Source organism: Zingiber officinale, chromosome 2B (assembly GCF_018446385.1).
Source record: "Zingiber officinale cultivar Zhangliang chromosome 2B, Zo_v1.1, whole genome shotgun sequence".
Lineage (NCBI taxonomy): Eukaryota > Viridiplantae > Streptophyta > Magnoliopsida > Zingiberales > Zingiberaceae > Zingiber > Zingiber officinale.
The window spans coordinates 4,152,571-4,169,005 of NC_055989.1; the positions used below are offsets into that span (position 1 = coordinate 4,152,571).

Genomic DNA, 16,435 nt, shown 5'->3' on the forward strand with positions numbered 1-16,435 from the left:
GCGCGGCGCGGAAGAAGATATCATTCAATTCCGTCCTTAATCATATAAAGAATCTCAACTTGACCCTCAGAAATCTAGACTGTCAGTAATATACAAAACTAATAATTTTTCTTATTGGGGATTTATCATCAATGGTTGTTGTTTCCTTTAACAAATTGTCAAACTCTAATTGTTTTTATTATTTTATAAAAGAAGTTTAGTTTAATTATTTAATTTGTTTACATGAATAAAAATGATTTAATTATTTATATTTTTCTTTTCCATCTTATTCAAAGTAGTGAATATATATTATTATTATTTATATAAAAAAAATATAGTTCTCTTTAATCCTACATCTTAGAATTTATAACATCAAAGAAGCTTCTATAAATATTTTAGGCCGACAATGTTAAAAAATATACTTTTCTTAATTTTTTTAAAAAAGATAAGTATAATATTAAATTAAATTAATTTTTTTCATAGGAAAGTCGTAACGATGACACTCAAAAATCCAAACAATTCGAATTTTCAAAAATCCAAATAATCCAAATTTTTAAAAGTTAGGTACTTTACCCTAATTAACAAATTGTCAAACTCTAATTGTTTTTATTATTTTATAAAAGAAGTTTAGTTTAATTATTTAATTTGTTTACATGAATAAAAATGATTTAATTATTTATATTTCTTTTTTCCATTTTATTCAAAGTAGTGAATATATATTATTATTATTTATATAAAAAAATATAGTTCTCTTTATAATGATGACACTCGAAAATCCAAACAATTTAAATTTTTAAAGATCCAAATAATTCAAATTTTTAAAAGTAGGTACTTTACCCTAATGACTCTATTTTAATATTTTAATATTAAAATATTTTAATTAATATAATTTTATTATAAAAGATCAATGTGATTGTAATTTCAATATATTATATTACACACGCTTCTATATATTTAGAGGTTTTTTTTTTTTTTTTAGTAAATCAGCTTATATTAAATATTTATATACAACAATTTTTCCTCCTCTCCATATTTTTTATCCAATTATACTTTCACTTTGCTGAAAAATATTTTATCAAAATAAGAAAAGACTAATAAAATTACACATAAAATTCTATAATTAATATATAATTTTCATTATAAAAATAATTTCCCACTCAATTCCATAACCACATCATGGCTTCTTTTCTTCACTATTGTTTAATAACTATATTTAAGCTTAAATGAAATATAAAACCACAATCCATCCCATAGGAATAGATTTCTCGTTAGTCAAAGGGTAGAAAACAGCAGAGTGACCATTAAACTTCAACAGGAGCATTGTCAACATGAAACTATATAATAATACACGACCAAGTCTTTTACCAATAACGCAGAATGTAAGCAGAGAAGACAAATTGCTATTCCACTTTTCCTCACTTGCTGCCGCCATCGCCAAAGAGGAAGCCCAGGGAAGAGCCTCCGCCCGGAGCAGCTTGCACCTTCGTCGATGGGCGATCCTGGATGGTGAAGAATTCAGAATCAGCTCCAGAATGTCAATATCGAGTAGAATATGTACATGGTCCAGTGCATTACCACCACCAAGAAACTGAATACTATTAAGCATAAACTGAATACTAAACCATGAATATTAGATGATGAAATTGCCCATTAAAAAAGTAAATTGAAGTTGCATCGCCAAGAAATTGCTGGCGTGGCTTCTGTCCCCTATTGGAAACCAAAGGTTTACAAAGCATATGTAGGAAAACATATGAAGAGCTATGTTGACTATATATATAACGATCAACAAAATGCAAACTATAATTTAAGTATTTCGGAACAGAACATATAACAATGAAAATATATTTATTTTCAGATTATAGAATAATTATCCCTTTTTCATTAGGTGGCTTCTACTTATTTGAAACAAACTGATATTAACTGGAATGGCTATGTCATCTGATAAAAGTAAAACATTCTTATTTCAGCAAGTAAAAAGCAAACTAAAAACCATATGCAACCCTGCATATGTATTTGCACCCAAGGCATATGGCATACTCTGAAATGATATGCATATATCTAGAGACACACACGAAATCATTGTTTAAACAATGCATGAAGCATAAGGGGTATCCCTCAAAATTAATCCTCAATATTAGTGTTGTAGTGTAATATGCTACAATTTGTCCTGCTTAATCTGTAATCTATGATCCTAGGTTTGGACAGACCGCAATCAAATAAAGTTTAGAGCTTTAAATTTTAACAATAATCTAAGGTTTTGCAACAAGTGCAACCATCGAGTCTTGCACATTTTCTACCAGAAGGAAATTGAGGGAGGTGGAGGGGAGATTGGAAAGGGAAGGGGGAGGTAAAGGAAAAAGTTAGAATTGTTTACATGAGGCTGAAAAGGATCTCGAGTTCATGCAGGGGCATATCCACAAGTAATCTCAAAAATTTAAAGTCAAACTCATTTGTTGGGATTCAGACTTCCATAGTGTGTTCATTTGAATGTATACAGTAGAAAGGGCCCTCTGTACCTTGAATTACTTCCCACTCTCTAGTAACATCGTTATGTAGCACCAAAGTAACCATAGCCTAAGTTCATGAAGTCTGTGCTTATTTTATTGTTCATTAATTTAATATGCACTTAAGTTCATCTCACACTTGTACTATGTGCATCAACTAGCTAATTAATATTGACCACAATAAGGCTACCTGCATCTCTACTATGTGCATCAACTAGCTAATTAATATTGACCACAATAAGGCTACCTGCATCTCATTGATATGAACCGCAAAATTAACAACCTTCTCCAAGTACCTTCTTGCATTGGCTAGCCAGCAATCTTTAAGGATTCCCCACAACCAATGCTAATCTCATGGTGACCTTAGCTCCATACCATACCATCTTCAACCACATTAATTTTTCCATCCTCGAGGCCAACCTTAAAGCTGTTACTCATTTAGCAAGGTTTTAAAAGATGTTTCCAAGTGGAAGTTAGGCAATCCATTCCACAATTTACTTATAAGTAATGTGCTCCCAAGTTAGAGACTTGATTTAGTATTTCACAATAAAAGAATTAGTCTTATTTAGTGGATAAAAAACAACTCAAAGGTCCTCATCAAGTTATAGATCATAAAAAAAATACCAATATTTTTTACTTTTCACTGTATATAAGGTAGCCTGGCCAGCATATGCACTTGCCTAGCCCCCTATGCGCTTGAACTGCCATAAAGGACATGATATCACGCATGCAATGTGATCCCTTGTCTAAAACGCCAAACCAGACACATCTTCTGCGCATGTGACAAACTTGGCACGTGCTGTTAGAATGATACTATTCATGATTTGAGTGTGTGATCTAAAAATAAATCAGGCCATTAAAATTAAACTCAGCATGTCAAATAAACAGAAACCCTCAGGTTAAACCCAATCTATCCAAAAATAAACACAACCCACTATCAAAAGTAATATGAATTTTGTGTTATACAATAGAAATGAAGAGGCCGGAAAGAATGAAAGATGTGTACAAAAAAATATCATAATATATTAGACTTATGTAATATTAAAGCCAAGATATCACTGCATGGAAGTCAAGGTATGCTTGTAGTGAATAGATTATTTAGTGTAATCTCAAAAGAGAACAAAGTTTACTCAGATTGAATTACACATGTTCAGTTGTGGATAATCACAGTCACAGAAGAACTTGTTTCAGATAACTCTATTTTCCAGTTTCATCAAATGAAACAATATAAATCAAGAGAAAGTTTTTCTATAAAAATGATAGAAAAAGAGACAACAAGTAACAACTAGAATATGTTCTAGGAATACAGTAAAATCAACAAGGTAGATATAAACCAAAAAATCTCATAAATCACAAGATGAGCAAATCACATAGAAGTACCTGCGGCCAGTTATACAGTTAATCATCAATAAGAAATTCACTGTTTAAGTTCTTCAAATTTATATTCCGTGCAAAAATGTAAGCTTCTTCTGAAAACTACAGGGTGCAAAGCCAAGGAATGCTTTACCGTTATAAAGTTTCCACAGTTCTGCCCATCAGATCGCTGGTAGTTGTTTGCTAGATTCCCTTGGATACCAGCAGGAATTTGCTTGTTATCAACTTGTGTTGCAGGAGTTGATTGCTGAACAGGTTCGGCAGATTTAGGAGCTGGTTTCTCAACAGATTCAGCAGGCTCTCCAGCAGATTTAGGAGCTGGTTTCTCAACAGATTCAGCAGGCTCTCCAGCAGATTTAGGAGCGTCACCATTCCCAAATAGGTAACCCAGAGAACTTTGCCCCCCTCCACAGCTAACTCCACGACCCATTTTTATTTATCGATCTGCAGATTAATATTTTGCCGTAAAAGCTAGATTCACTGATTTTAATATAACTCTCAGAAGTGCACAAACGGAATAACCACACAAGAAACACAATATGGAACCTACTTTATTTAAGAAAATGACCAAAAAATAAAAACAAACGTATATTAAGTATACATTTTCTTTCTAAATGCCCAAATACTGCCGTTAAGGTCGATCTAGGAATTTAAACAATGTGGACCAAAAAAGACACGGAAATGACAAAGAAAAATCAAAATGCATCGTCTCCGACGGAGTCGAAGGGAAATCAAAACCAACATCAAACAAAAAATCAGCGAGTAGAGAGAGATCTGAACGGCGGGACGACAGATCTAGACTTAGGGTTCCACTCCTCCGTCTTGCCTGATCCGATAAGCGATCATACGATTTAAAAAAATGATAATACAAATAAAAGAAAGAATACAAGCACGAAAATGCAATTAGGGCTCGCTACCTCCCCTCTTTTTCTCCGATCAGCGAGGCGCTTGGACGCTCGACGGATGATGGTGGAAAGAGAAGGAGGATTCAAAATGGAGAAGGGCTTTCGAATTGCTTTCTTCTCCTAAATTTATACAGAAAAGTAATTTACGTCGTTAGTGGTATTCCTACAAACCCGGCTAAGTTACCCGCATAAACCGCGGCCCCTCCGATGGGTCCCACCTCTGCCTTGCTAAACCTATATTCCACGCAGCACGTCCCCACGGGCAGCGGTGGTGGTCAGTTGAGGGGTGGGATGGAAATTCATGATTAGCGGGACGTTAATTTGTGTACCTTAGAAAAAGATACATTCGTTAAAGACACTAGACCCGACCCCGGATCCGATCCGGTCCAGATTCGTAACCGGATCAACGAATCGATTACCCGTTGACGTGATTTACTGAGTTGAACCTGAATTGATCCGACAAGTTCTTTGGTGAAAATCCGGCGGACTATCGATTAATAGCCGGTTCATCTTGCCGGTTCAACCAATTTTTTTTTTTTTTTTATAGTTTGAACCATCGGTTAACCGACGGTTCCTAGCCGATGGAATCAGCGGTTCCAAGCCATTAGGGAGGGTGGGGGTATTTGGGTATTTTTTTTAACGGTTAAGATCATTTGATCATTTTTTATTAATGACTATAATTTAGTGTTCGTTACTATCCAAATTTTATAAATAGAGAGCTCATTTCATTATTTTCACACACATCTTCTCTACTCTTAATTTCAATTTCATATTCTTTATACGCTTTCGTTTCTAATTTTTAAGTACAATGGAAGGAGGTCGTGGAGGTGCATCATCTCGAGCTAAGAATGGAAGAGAAAGAATAAATCTGTGAGAGAAGGATCCTAACATTCAATCCACCGATAATAAGATCGAGCGCCTTCTGAATTCGGCACCCGAAATACAAGGAAGTACTGATGCAATTACTTCTAAGGTTCAGGAACTTCCTCATCTAAAGTCTTCTATTTTTACTAAACATTTTGAGAAGGTCATTCTTCCGTCGGGAGAAATACATGTAAAATGTAAGCACTGCAATACTTCCTACAAATTCTAAGCCGACGACGACTATGGGTCATTGAAACGACATGTAGAAATGAAGCACCCGACGGAATATAGATTTGACCGTTCTCAAACACAGTTATCAAGATTTTCTTCAACTATCAGTAGTACTGATTCCGGTTTATTTTTATATTCGGATGATAAATTAAGAGAATCATTAGCTAAATTTGTTTCCGTAGAACATTTTTTTTTTTTTTTTGATCTAAAAGCACATTTGAATATTTTCGTAAAGAATCTCTTAATCTATGTGTTAAACGTGTTCCTAGGAGTATATTTACTCGTACAATTAAAAAAAAAGTAAAATAAGGGAAAAAGAATTTAATTGATGAATTTAGTAAATGAGATAATATAGTTTCTTTATGTTCTGATATTTGGAGTGATTATTAGAAATACATTCATATATAGGTGTGACTTGTCATTGGATTGATAACTCTTGGAATCTTCAAAAAATATTGACTTGAGAATTATTTTACTTCTTTTGATTTTAATGAAGCAAATAGCGAAAATTTTGATACCTTAAAGAGGTAGTCACAGAAATCTCAAAGTTTTCTTGTGCTCTCCGTGATCGCCAAAGAAATTTTAGCTTGTCTAGTGTCAACTGTTGTTGTGGAGCATACGTTCAGTGTCGGCGGTAACATATTAGATGAACGATGATCAATTTTGTCTGTCTCCCAACTCATTGGAAGCCCAAGCATTACTGGACGATTGGACCAGAGCGGAGAAAAGAATCCAAGGAATGCAACTTTCAGATGGCGAAGTTAAAGATTTTGATACTGAAGGAACGAATACGACAGAAACGGGAAATGGAAGTAAGTGATAATGTAAAGGATAAAAATATAAAAGAACTACGTGGACTTTGATTCCCCTATACCCTAAGGGGATATGTAGACAACTTAAATAAGTGCAACCCCTTTTTTTACAATAAATTTTAATTTGTAATTTTTAAATTTTAATTTTTTTTAACATAATAATCTTAAAATGTGGCGAACCGTGTGTTGGAGCAATCTAGTGACCCTAGGTTTTGATGTTTGGACAAAGGTTTAAGTTAGGTTTATTATTGTATTTGATATGCATTGTGAATGTGCAGAATACAAGTACAACAAGGAAAGTCCAAGTGTGATCTTAGCAAAGAAGGGAAGTTCAAGGATGAGTCTTGGCGGTGTAAGACCAAGCACGTAGTCTTGACTGTTGGAGCAATCTATGTGTCCTAAGTTTTGATGTTTGGGCAAAGGTTTAAGTTAGGTTTATTGTTGTATTTGATATGCATTGTGAGTGTGCAGGATACAGGTACAACAAGGAAAGTCCAAGTGTGATCTTGGCAAAGGAGGAAAGTCCAAGAATGAGTCTTGGCGGCGTAAGTCCAAGCATGTAGTCTTGGCAACGTAAGTCCAAGTGTGGCTTGACAATGGATGAAGCCCGGAGGTGAGGAGCCTCTTGGCAAAGGAAGACCCGACAATATGGACAAGGCCGAAGGAAGCTCCAGAAGGCAAGACGTGAAGGATGGGGAGACATCCGAGGGACGCGAGGCTGATGGAGGAGGCTAGAAGGCTAGGTCTAGGTTGGTCGGGCGAGAACGAGTGCTAAGTGAATGTACTCGAGGCAAAATCCTAAAACTAGGGTTACTGCAGCAGTACTGTAGCGTTACTGTAGCAGTACTGTAGCAGTCGACTGATGATTGTATCAGTCGACTGGTGCACTGTAGAGAGCCGTTGAGAGAGCCGTTGGGTTGGCACCAGTCGACTGGTGCAAGGACCAGTCAACTGGTAACGGGCAAATCAACTTACTGATTTGCTCCAAACTCTATAAGAAGGAGCTTGGGATGGCCGGCCAAGGTGACGAAATTAGACTTGGTTAAAGCCTAATTAGTAGTCACCAAACGTGCTCAAGGTTCTCTTGTGTCCAAGTGTTCTTGGTTGGTGTTGTGGTGAGGTTTCTCCACCCACAAGGAGTTGCTTGAGTAGCCGGAGTTTACCGGGGGCTAATCCACCGAAGGATCGGGATCGTCCACCTTACGGACAGCCGTGGAGTAGGAGCAAGTTATCTCCGAACCACGTTACATTGACGTGCATTGGTTTGCATTTTCTTTCTTTGTCTTTAGCTTTCATATTCGTATTTAGTTTCGTATTATTCCGCTGTGCAACTAACGAATACGTAGAAAGCCATCGATTTGGGTGAGACGCTATTCACCCCCCCTCTAGCGGGCACATCGGTCCCAACAATTGGTATCAGAGCGAGGTCACTCTTCTACGGACTAACCGCCAAGAGAGCAAGAAGCTAGAGGAAGAAGAAGATGGAGTCCGAAGGACCACTCGGATGGGATATCTGAATTCCACCTCTATACGACAAAGAAGACTTCAATTATTGGAGGAAGCGGTTGGAGACATGGTTCCAAATGGATTGGAACCAATGGGTTGTCTTGAGTGACCCATTTGAAGCTCCTACGGACAAGAAGGGTAAACACCTCTGACCTCGGCATTGGACCGAAGAGCAACGAGAGCAATCGGAGGCGGACAAGGAGGTAACGAGAATTTTGCATAATTTACTACCTTCTAATATTTTGTTGAGTGTAGGTGAAATCACAAATGCAAGTGATCTTTGGAAAAAGATCATTGCCTATCATGAAGACCCTATAAAAATTCAAAGAGTGGAAGAGCCCAAGGAGAATGGCTCATTGGTCCAAGAAGAGAAGGACCAATCCGATGTTGACAAGAGGTCAACATTCGAGGAGGAAAAGGAAGAGAAGGAAGAGAAAGAGAAGGAAGAGGTGGAAGAGGAGAGATCTTCCACATCCTCAAGAGATGAAGAAGTGGAAGAGTCCACATCTTCAAGTGAAGAGGAAGAAGAGAAATCCGAGGAAGAGGAGATCTTGGAAGCTCAACCCTCTACCTCAACTACCAAGAAGAGCACAAAGGACCACATCAAATGTTTTGAGTGTGGTAAGATGGGGCACTACAAGAGTAGGTGTCCTTCGCTCAAGAAGGTAAAGGAGATAAATTCTAAACTCACTAAAGTTAATTTAGAAACTAATGTGAGTTGTAGGAAGAAGAAGAAGAAGAAGAAGAAGGAGAAGAAACACATTAGGTGCTTTACATATAGTGAGTGGGGTCACTACCATACAAAGTGCCCAAGGAGAGGAGAGCTCAAGAAATTGGCGCACTTTAAGAAGTGGGAGAAGAAGAGAGCTTCAAGGGTAAGGGAGGTAAACCCTAATTTGAATGTTAGTTCAAATTTAAATCGTTATAATGCTATTTATCATGAAAATAGAATGCATGATAAACCTAAGGACAAATATATACCTCCTCATGCTAGATCTACCATACCTAAGGTTAGGAAGGTAGATAACTACTTAGGCAACAATTCTAAGGACTTTAGATATAAGCCTAAGGCTAGCAATACTCATAAGAATAAACAAAAATCTAAATCTATGGATTTGGTAAGGGAAAACCAAGTCTTAAGGTCAAGACTTGATAACTTAGAGAGAACCTTAGCAAGAATGGAAAACTTGCTTAAGGGGCAAAGTGAGCACAACCTTGGAAAAGCTAGACAAGAGTCATTCAATGGCTATAGAGGTTTGGGATGCAAACCCAAAGCCAAGAAAGATGTGACTTCCTTTCATAGGGTTCCATATAGCTATGGAACCAAACCTAGGACTAGTGGTCAAGCTAAAAGTACAAGGGAAGTTGTCCCTAAGAGTACTTTTGCAAAGACCAATGTGACTAAGACTTCTAAGAAGTCCAATAAAGTCACAAATAAGGTTACAAGGGGAGTTAGTCCTAGAAGTGACCTAGTGGAAGTGACCAAGGCTTCTAAAAAGCCTAGAAAGGTCCTTAGGAAGATATCTAGGGAAGTCATCCCTAGTGAGTACCTAGAGCATCCAATGAGCACCAATAGGTTTTGGGTTCCTAGGAGCATAGTCTCTACACCCTAGATGGGTTTAGAGAGTGTCAACTCCAATTGGAAGGGTAGTTAACCCAACTTTGATAAAAGTTGACACTTGAAAGCATTTTCAAGGTTATTGTTAACCTTTGAAAATGAAAAGGATTACTAAGTGTACTCTTTAAGAAGAGTAAATTGTGTCAAAATTTGAGGATTTGAGTTTAACTTAAATTGACACAAATATGAAAATACAAGGAATACAAGTTGGGATCTTGGTCTCCTTTTGATGGGTTAAGGGAGACTTTAAACCTTAATCCAAAGTAATCACTATTTGGAAGAACAAAGTATGTCAAATCATAAGGGATTGAAATACATGTAAATTGGCACACTTGAAAAGGATTAGAAATGGCTAGTTGAGATCTTAGCATGTTCTTAAAGGATTAAGAGCAAAATTAAGTCTCAATCTAAATGTTTGATCCTTAAAGAGAGTAATATGTGCCAAACAAATATTTGAGGATTGAATTCTTAATTTCAATTGGCACAAATAGAAAATGGATAAAAGAAATTCCAAGTTGGTTTTTGGCATTCTTTCAAGAGATAAACAATCTAGGCTTAATTTTAAGGTTTTAGCTAAGGTTTAAGGATACTTAGATAGATGATCTAGGTATATTTTATTTATGCTAAAATACCATGATTGATTGCATATTATATGTCATGACATCATGTGTTGCATTCATTTTATTATGAAAAATACAAAAATATCATGTCATGTCATACATACATCATGTAGCTATAGCATGCTTCGCTTTTGAAAATTATTTATTTTGATGTATGCCATTAATCATCATGCAGTATGTCAATTTCCTTATAATTAAGGACAAAAGGCATTTATTATGTATGGAAGTGTCCCAACAAGAGGGATCATATCAAGTTGCAGTCTAGATGGATGATCATGATTTTTACAATGCCTAGATAGAGATGCATGATCCTTTAGTTTAGGGCAAGACCAAATATACATCTCACAAAGAACTATAAGGTGACTTGTATGTGTTTTAATACACGTTGGATACAAGTAGATGTTAAGATGGTGAACTAAACTCAAGATGTTGATCTAGTGCATCTTGTTGAGTTTTAGGTTCATCAAAACACATAGTTATGTGTCTTCCAATCATTGGAAAAGCTAATGTACAAGTCATGTGCATTGAGCCCAAAGAACGTGGTTGGATATTGGTTTTGAAAAAGATTTCAAAATACTTTTGAAAAACCTTGGTGAAGACTATCTTTTGATAGTAATCATCATTGGAAAGCTAGACACAAACTAGGAGAAAACATTGAAGTTGTCAAGAGTTTTCAAATTTGTGTCAATCTTTGACAATAGGAACTATTTTCATAGAAAACTATTTTTCCTTGATAAAGTATACCCTAAATAATGTCTACATGAATTTTCATGATGAAAACAAGTATGGATTGGTTAAGAAAAACCAAAGTGAAGTTTCGGTTGAGGTTTAGTTTCATTATTGAATTTTGAACCTCAAAACTTTGAGTTTTAGTTTTCCTAATTATTTAGGAACCCCAAGTCATTGTTGGTTCAATGATAGAAGTTTGACCATGTTTTTAGGGGGAGTTACTCTTTCAAAACATAAAAATCTTTTCCAAGACCAAAAGGAGGTCAAGTGTTAAGGTAGCACATGACATTGGTATAAGAGGTGTTACCAAGGACAAGGGAGAGTCATCCAAGGCCAATAAGAAGGAATATGCTAGGGTAGCATATAATTATAGCAAGGATGAGGTGTCCAAGATTAAGGACAAGAAGAAATTAATCAAAGACAAGGTGTCTAAGGTTAAGAAGGTGAGTTTAGTAGGCCAAGTGTCACCCGAGGTGCATCGAAGTGACCTAGCCATAATGGATGAGTCACCAAGGGAGGTGACTAAGGTTAAGATTCCTAAGGATAGGAAGAGCTTTTGGGACTCATGATAGATGGGTTATCAAATGTGCCAAGTGGTTAGGAGACAGACTTAAGTCTCTAACCTAGTGGGTTGGCACAATTGGGATGTGTTTCATGCATGAAAATATGACATTGGAGGTCATATTGCATAAAAATTAGTTTTTGATGTATAAATGTCATATAAACCCATGCTAGGGAAGTATTGTGATTTAGTATGGGCAGATACATCAAGAGGAAGCCAAAACTAGGACTTTAGGTCAATGTTCAATAGAACTATTTAGCTAGTTTTGAATTTTGTATCAATCTTGGGATCTGTGATAAATATATTTTTATATATATTTTTCTCAAGTAGACAAGGGTACAATAGACCTCTTTACAAAATTTGGGGATTTTTGGAGGTCTAGGGAATTTCTGGTGCATTTCTGAAGTTGGCCTGAAAAGGCTGATTTTTGCAGAAATAGAGTGCCAGTCGACTGGTGCAGATACCATTCGACTGGTAACAGTGTTTTTGAGCACAGAATGTTTCTGTAAGCTCTTTTTGATGAGGTCAGTCGACTGGTAACAGTAGATTTCGACCACAGAATGCTTCTGTAAGGTTCTGTCGAAGGGGGCAGTCGACTGGTACCTAGTTCAGTCGACTGATACCAACCTAAAAGTTTTTTTCAATGTTGTTCTTGACCGTGTCAACTCGTTTAAATGTATGAGATCCATGGGGGATAACTACATGAGTTTAGGGTTAATTTGGATGACATGTTTTTAACAATTGGGATATTGTTGGAGCTCTTTTTGATGTATGGCAAAGGGGGAGAAGTCTTGGTTTAAGTGGGAAACCTATACACCTTTACAAGAAATACTAACTCGAGGGGAGCTTAGGTGAAGGGAGAGTGATTGTTTAGGCAAAGGGGGAGAAGTTTACCTTTGCGGGAAATCCTAGCTCAAGGGAGAGCTTAGGTGAAGGGGGAGCCTAGGGATTTAGGTTCCATTATTTATGCATGAGTTGATTTGCATATTTATTTGCATATGTATTGCATTTATGTTTCCCTAACTTAAACAGGTTGTCAAACATCAAAAGGGGGAGATTGTTGGAGCAATCTAGGTGTCCTAAGTTTTGATGTTTGGGCAAAAGTTTAAGTTAGGTTTATTGTTGTATTTGATATGCATTGTGAGTGTGCAGGATACAGGTACAACAAGGAAAGTCCAAGTGTGATCTTGGCAAAGGAGGAAAGTCCAAGAATGAGTCTTGGCGGCGTAAGTCCAAGCATGTAGTCTTGGCAACGTAAGTCCAAGTGTGACTTGGCAATGGATGAAACCCCGGAGGTGAGGAGCCTCTTAGCAAAGGAAGACCCGACAATATGGACAAGGTCGAAGGAAGCTCCAGAAGGCAAGACGTGAAGGATGGGGAGACATCCGAGGGACGCGAGGCTGATGGAGGAGGCTAGAAGGCTAGGTCTAGGTTGGTCGGGCGAGAACGAGTGCTAAGTGAATGTACTCGAGGCAAAATCCTAAAACTAGGGTTTACTGTAGCAGTACTGTAGCGTTATTGTAGCATCACTGTAGCAGTCGACTGATGTTTATATCAGTCGACTGGTGCACTGTAGAGAGTCGTTGGGTTGGCACCAGTTGACTGGTGCAAGGACCAGTCGACTGGTAATGGGAAAATCAGCTTACTGATTTACTTCAAGCTTTATTAGAAGGAGCTTGGGATGGTCGGCCAAGGTGACGAAATTAGACTTGGTTAAAGCCTAATTAGTAGTCACCAAACGTGCTCAAGGTTCTCTTGTGTCCAAGTGTTCTTGGTTGGTGTTGTGGTGAGGTTTCTCCACCCACAAGGAGTTGCTTGAGTAGCCGGAGTTTGCCGGGGGCTAATCCACCGAAGGATCGGGATCATCCACCTTACGGACAGCCGTGGAGTAGGAGCAAGTTATCTCCGAACCACGTTACATTGACGTGCATTGGTTTGCATTTTCTTTCTTTGTCTTTAGCTTTCATATTCGTATTTAGTTTCGTATTATTCCGCTGTGCAACTAACGAATACGTAGAAAGCCATCGATTTGGGTGAGACGCTATTCACCCCTCCTCTAGCGGGCACATCGGTCCCAACATTGACAGCGTAAGTCCAAGTGTGACTTAGCAATGAATGAAGTCCCAGAGGCGCAACCTCTTGGAAAAGGAAGATCCAACAACAATGATAAGATCGATGGAAGCTCCAGAAGGCAAGACGTGAAGGATAGGGAGACATCCGAAGGACGCAAGGCTGATGGAGGAGGTTAGAAAGCTAGGTCTAAGTTGGTCGAGCGAGGATGAGTCCTGACTGAATGTATTTGGGGGTTAAATCTTAGGATTAAGGGGTATCGTAGCGTTACTATAGCAGTACTGTAGCATTATTGTAGTGTTACTGTAGTAGTCGACTGGTGTTTTCATTAGTTGACTGGTGCGATTGACCGGGTAGTTGAGTGGGAGCGAATATAATGCTTCTGTTCGTTCGAATAGTGTAGAGCAGTTGACTTATAGAAGCATCAATCGATTGGTATCGAGTCGTTGGGTTGTAACGGTCGAATTTCCACAGAGGGCAGTCGACTGGTAGGCGGGATTTTTCAACTCGTAGCCTATATAACCAAACATTTGAAGCTTGGTTAAGGTTGATAAAATAGACTTGGTTAAAGCCTATTAGAGCCTCCCAAGCCCTCGTGTGATCGGTATGCTTGTATTCAAGTGTTTGTGGCGAAGTTTTTCCACCGATAAGGAGCTTGAGCTAGCCGGAGATTTTCCGGAAAGTCATTCACCGACGGATCAGGATCGTCCACCTTACAGACAGCAGTGAAGTAGGAGTAAATAATCTCCGAACGACGTTACATAAACGTGTTAGAGGTTTGATTGTCTTGGTTATTACTGTTGGAGCAGCGGGGCCGGCAAGAGGGGAGAGGTGAATTGCCTAAAAAATAAAGAATACTCTCCTCAAACTTTCAACTCTAAAATAAAACAGAAATAAAAGTAAAAAAGCAGAAAGGAAGACTTAGCAGTTGACTTGGTTACAACCAAGAGAGTTGTTAATTCAAGGCGCTGGAATATCGCACTATCAATCTGTTAGCTAGAGTCCTAGAGCCAATCGTTTGATGATTGTATTTTGGACTTGTTGTATCATATTCTATATAAATAAAGGCATTTGGTTTTTGGTTATTATACTTAATTACTTGTATTGGTGCCAAATAAACTAAGTATAATAACGTCCTTGAGTAGAAGTTTCTTACCTATATCAATCGATTGGTTGAATCGATAGTGAGATGATATAGGGAACACTACTCTTAATCATTCCTAGTCGAGTATTAACATTCAGGGACAATGTTAATGCAATAAGACTAGCATGTAGGTCAACTCGATGACTTGATCTCACAAGTCATGGATATAGAAATATCAAGTTGACACATGGGTATACATTACAGAATGTATACTGAATGACCCGCCATGAGAAAGTATCATGGATCGTTATATGAGTGTCATATACTTTCTCATGTGGCTATTAGTATGACTACTAGTCCTTAGACCTGAAGTCACCATGGATCCCTACATAAGGAGTTATGTACTTTGGTTTCGTCAAACGTCACCCGTAACTGGGTGGACTATAAAGGCGATTACTGGGTATGTAATGAATTATGCAGAGGGATGTGAGTGATGTAGATGAGATCTATCCCTCCTATATGACGAGAGTGACATCGATATTCTTGATAGAGTGAGACCACGAAGTGCATGACCATGCCCAAATGAGTCAATATAAGATATTGAGCTCATTTAATTTAGTGAGTCTACTTGGAGTTCAAGATTTAGATTGATCAGAGAATGACACGGTCTATGCCTCACATTGATCAATCTAGATGTCTAGGATAGAAGGACACTTGTCATATATTGTGAGGAGTCACAATTAGTAGTCACAAGGTGATGTTGGATCTCAACATTTCTTGTAACTTGGGTAGCAATGATGTATTGCTAGATGCCGCTCATTGCTTATGTTTCTAAAGGAGTTTAGAAACATTGTCAACATTACAAGAACCTATTGGGTCACACACAAAGAACAAGTGGATGGAGATTGGGTTCATATGATGAACCAAGAGGATTAGATTCATTTGATGAATCAAATTGGATTAAGAGTAATCCTAATTGGGCTAATTGAGTTGGACTCAAGTTGATTCATGTGTTCAATGAGTCTAATTTAGATTATGACTCATTGAATCAATTTAATTAAATGAATTAGATTCATTATATTAAATTGGCTTGAATTAAATGGTTGGATTAGATCAACCATGAGAGAGATTAAGTCAAGTTTGACTTGACTTGAGAGGAAGATGAAGAGTCAAGTTTGACTTGACTTTATGCCACCTCATTGGTGAGTTGGCATTAAGTGGACCAATGATGATGCTCCACATCATCATGGTTACTTAAGTGAAGTGCCACCTCATGGGAGTTACCAAGAGTTGTGACTCTTGGTATCCCATGGAGGTTACAAACCACTTAATTAGATGAAAAGAGTTTCATTTTGCAAAGGTAACTCTCATTCAAGTGATCTTCCTCCTCCTAAGCTCTTTGCTTGCTCCTTCTCTTCTCTTGGTCGTGGGTTTCATGCAAGGGAGAAGAAAGGAGAGTGAATCTAATCCAAGAAGAAAGGTTAGTGAAAGTCACATAGAGATTTTAGAGGAGTGTGTTCTTTTCTTTTCCTTTCTTCTTCTTCCAATCCTACCCGAGAGCCCTAGAGAGTGCTAGC

The 16,435-nt window shown here is 37.6% G+C and overlaps 1 protein-coding gene across 1 annotated transcript; it reads right to left on the minus strand.

Moving 5' to 3' along the window:
• Positions 1–1,259: 1,259 nt before the first annotated feature.
• On the minus strand, positions 1,260–4,920 carry LOC122045127 (protein SPIRAL1-like 3). The gene is made up of 3 exons (XM_042605202.1): positions 4,775–4,920; positions 3,991–4,301; positions 1,260–1,478 (listed from the first exon to the last, which is right to left on the minus strand). The coding sequence occupies exons 2-3, from the start codon at positions 4,285–4,287 to the stop codon at positions 1,395–1,397; spliced, it is 381 nt and encodes a 126-aa protein (XP_042461136.1). The 5' UTR covers positions 4,288–4,301; positions 4,775–4,920; the 3' UTR covers positions 1,260–1,394.
• Between the last annotated feature and the right edge of the window lie 11,515 nt (positions 4,921–16,435).

Excerpts from the sequence above, each read along its gene's own strand:
- LOC122045127 (XM_042605202.1), bottom strand. The coding sequence starts at position 4,287 with ATGGGTCGTGGAGTTAGCTGTGGAGGGGGGCAAAGTTCTCTGGGTTAC. Across the intron at positions 1,479-3,990 it reads ACTGTGGAAACTTTATAACG|GATCGCCCATCGACGAAGGT; the intron begins GTAAAGCATTCC and ends TTCACCATCCAG.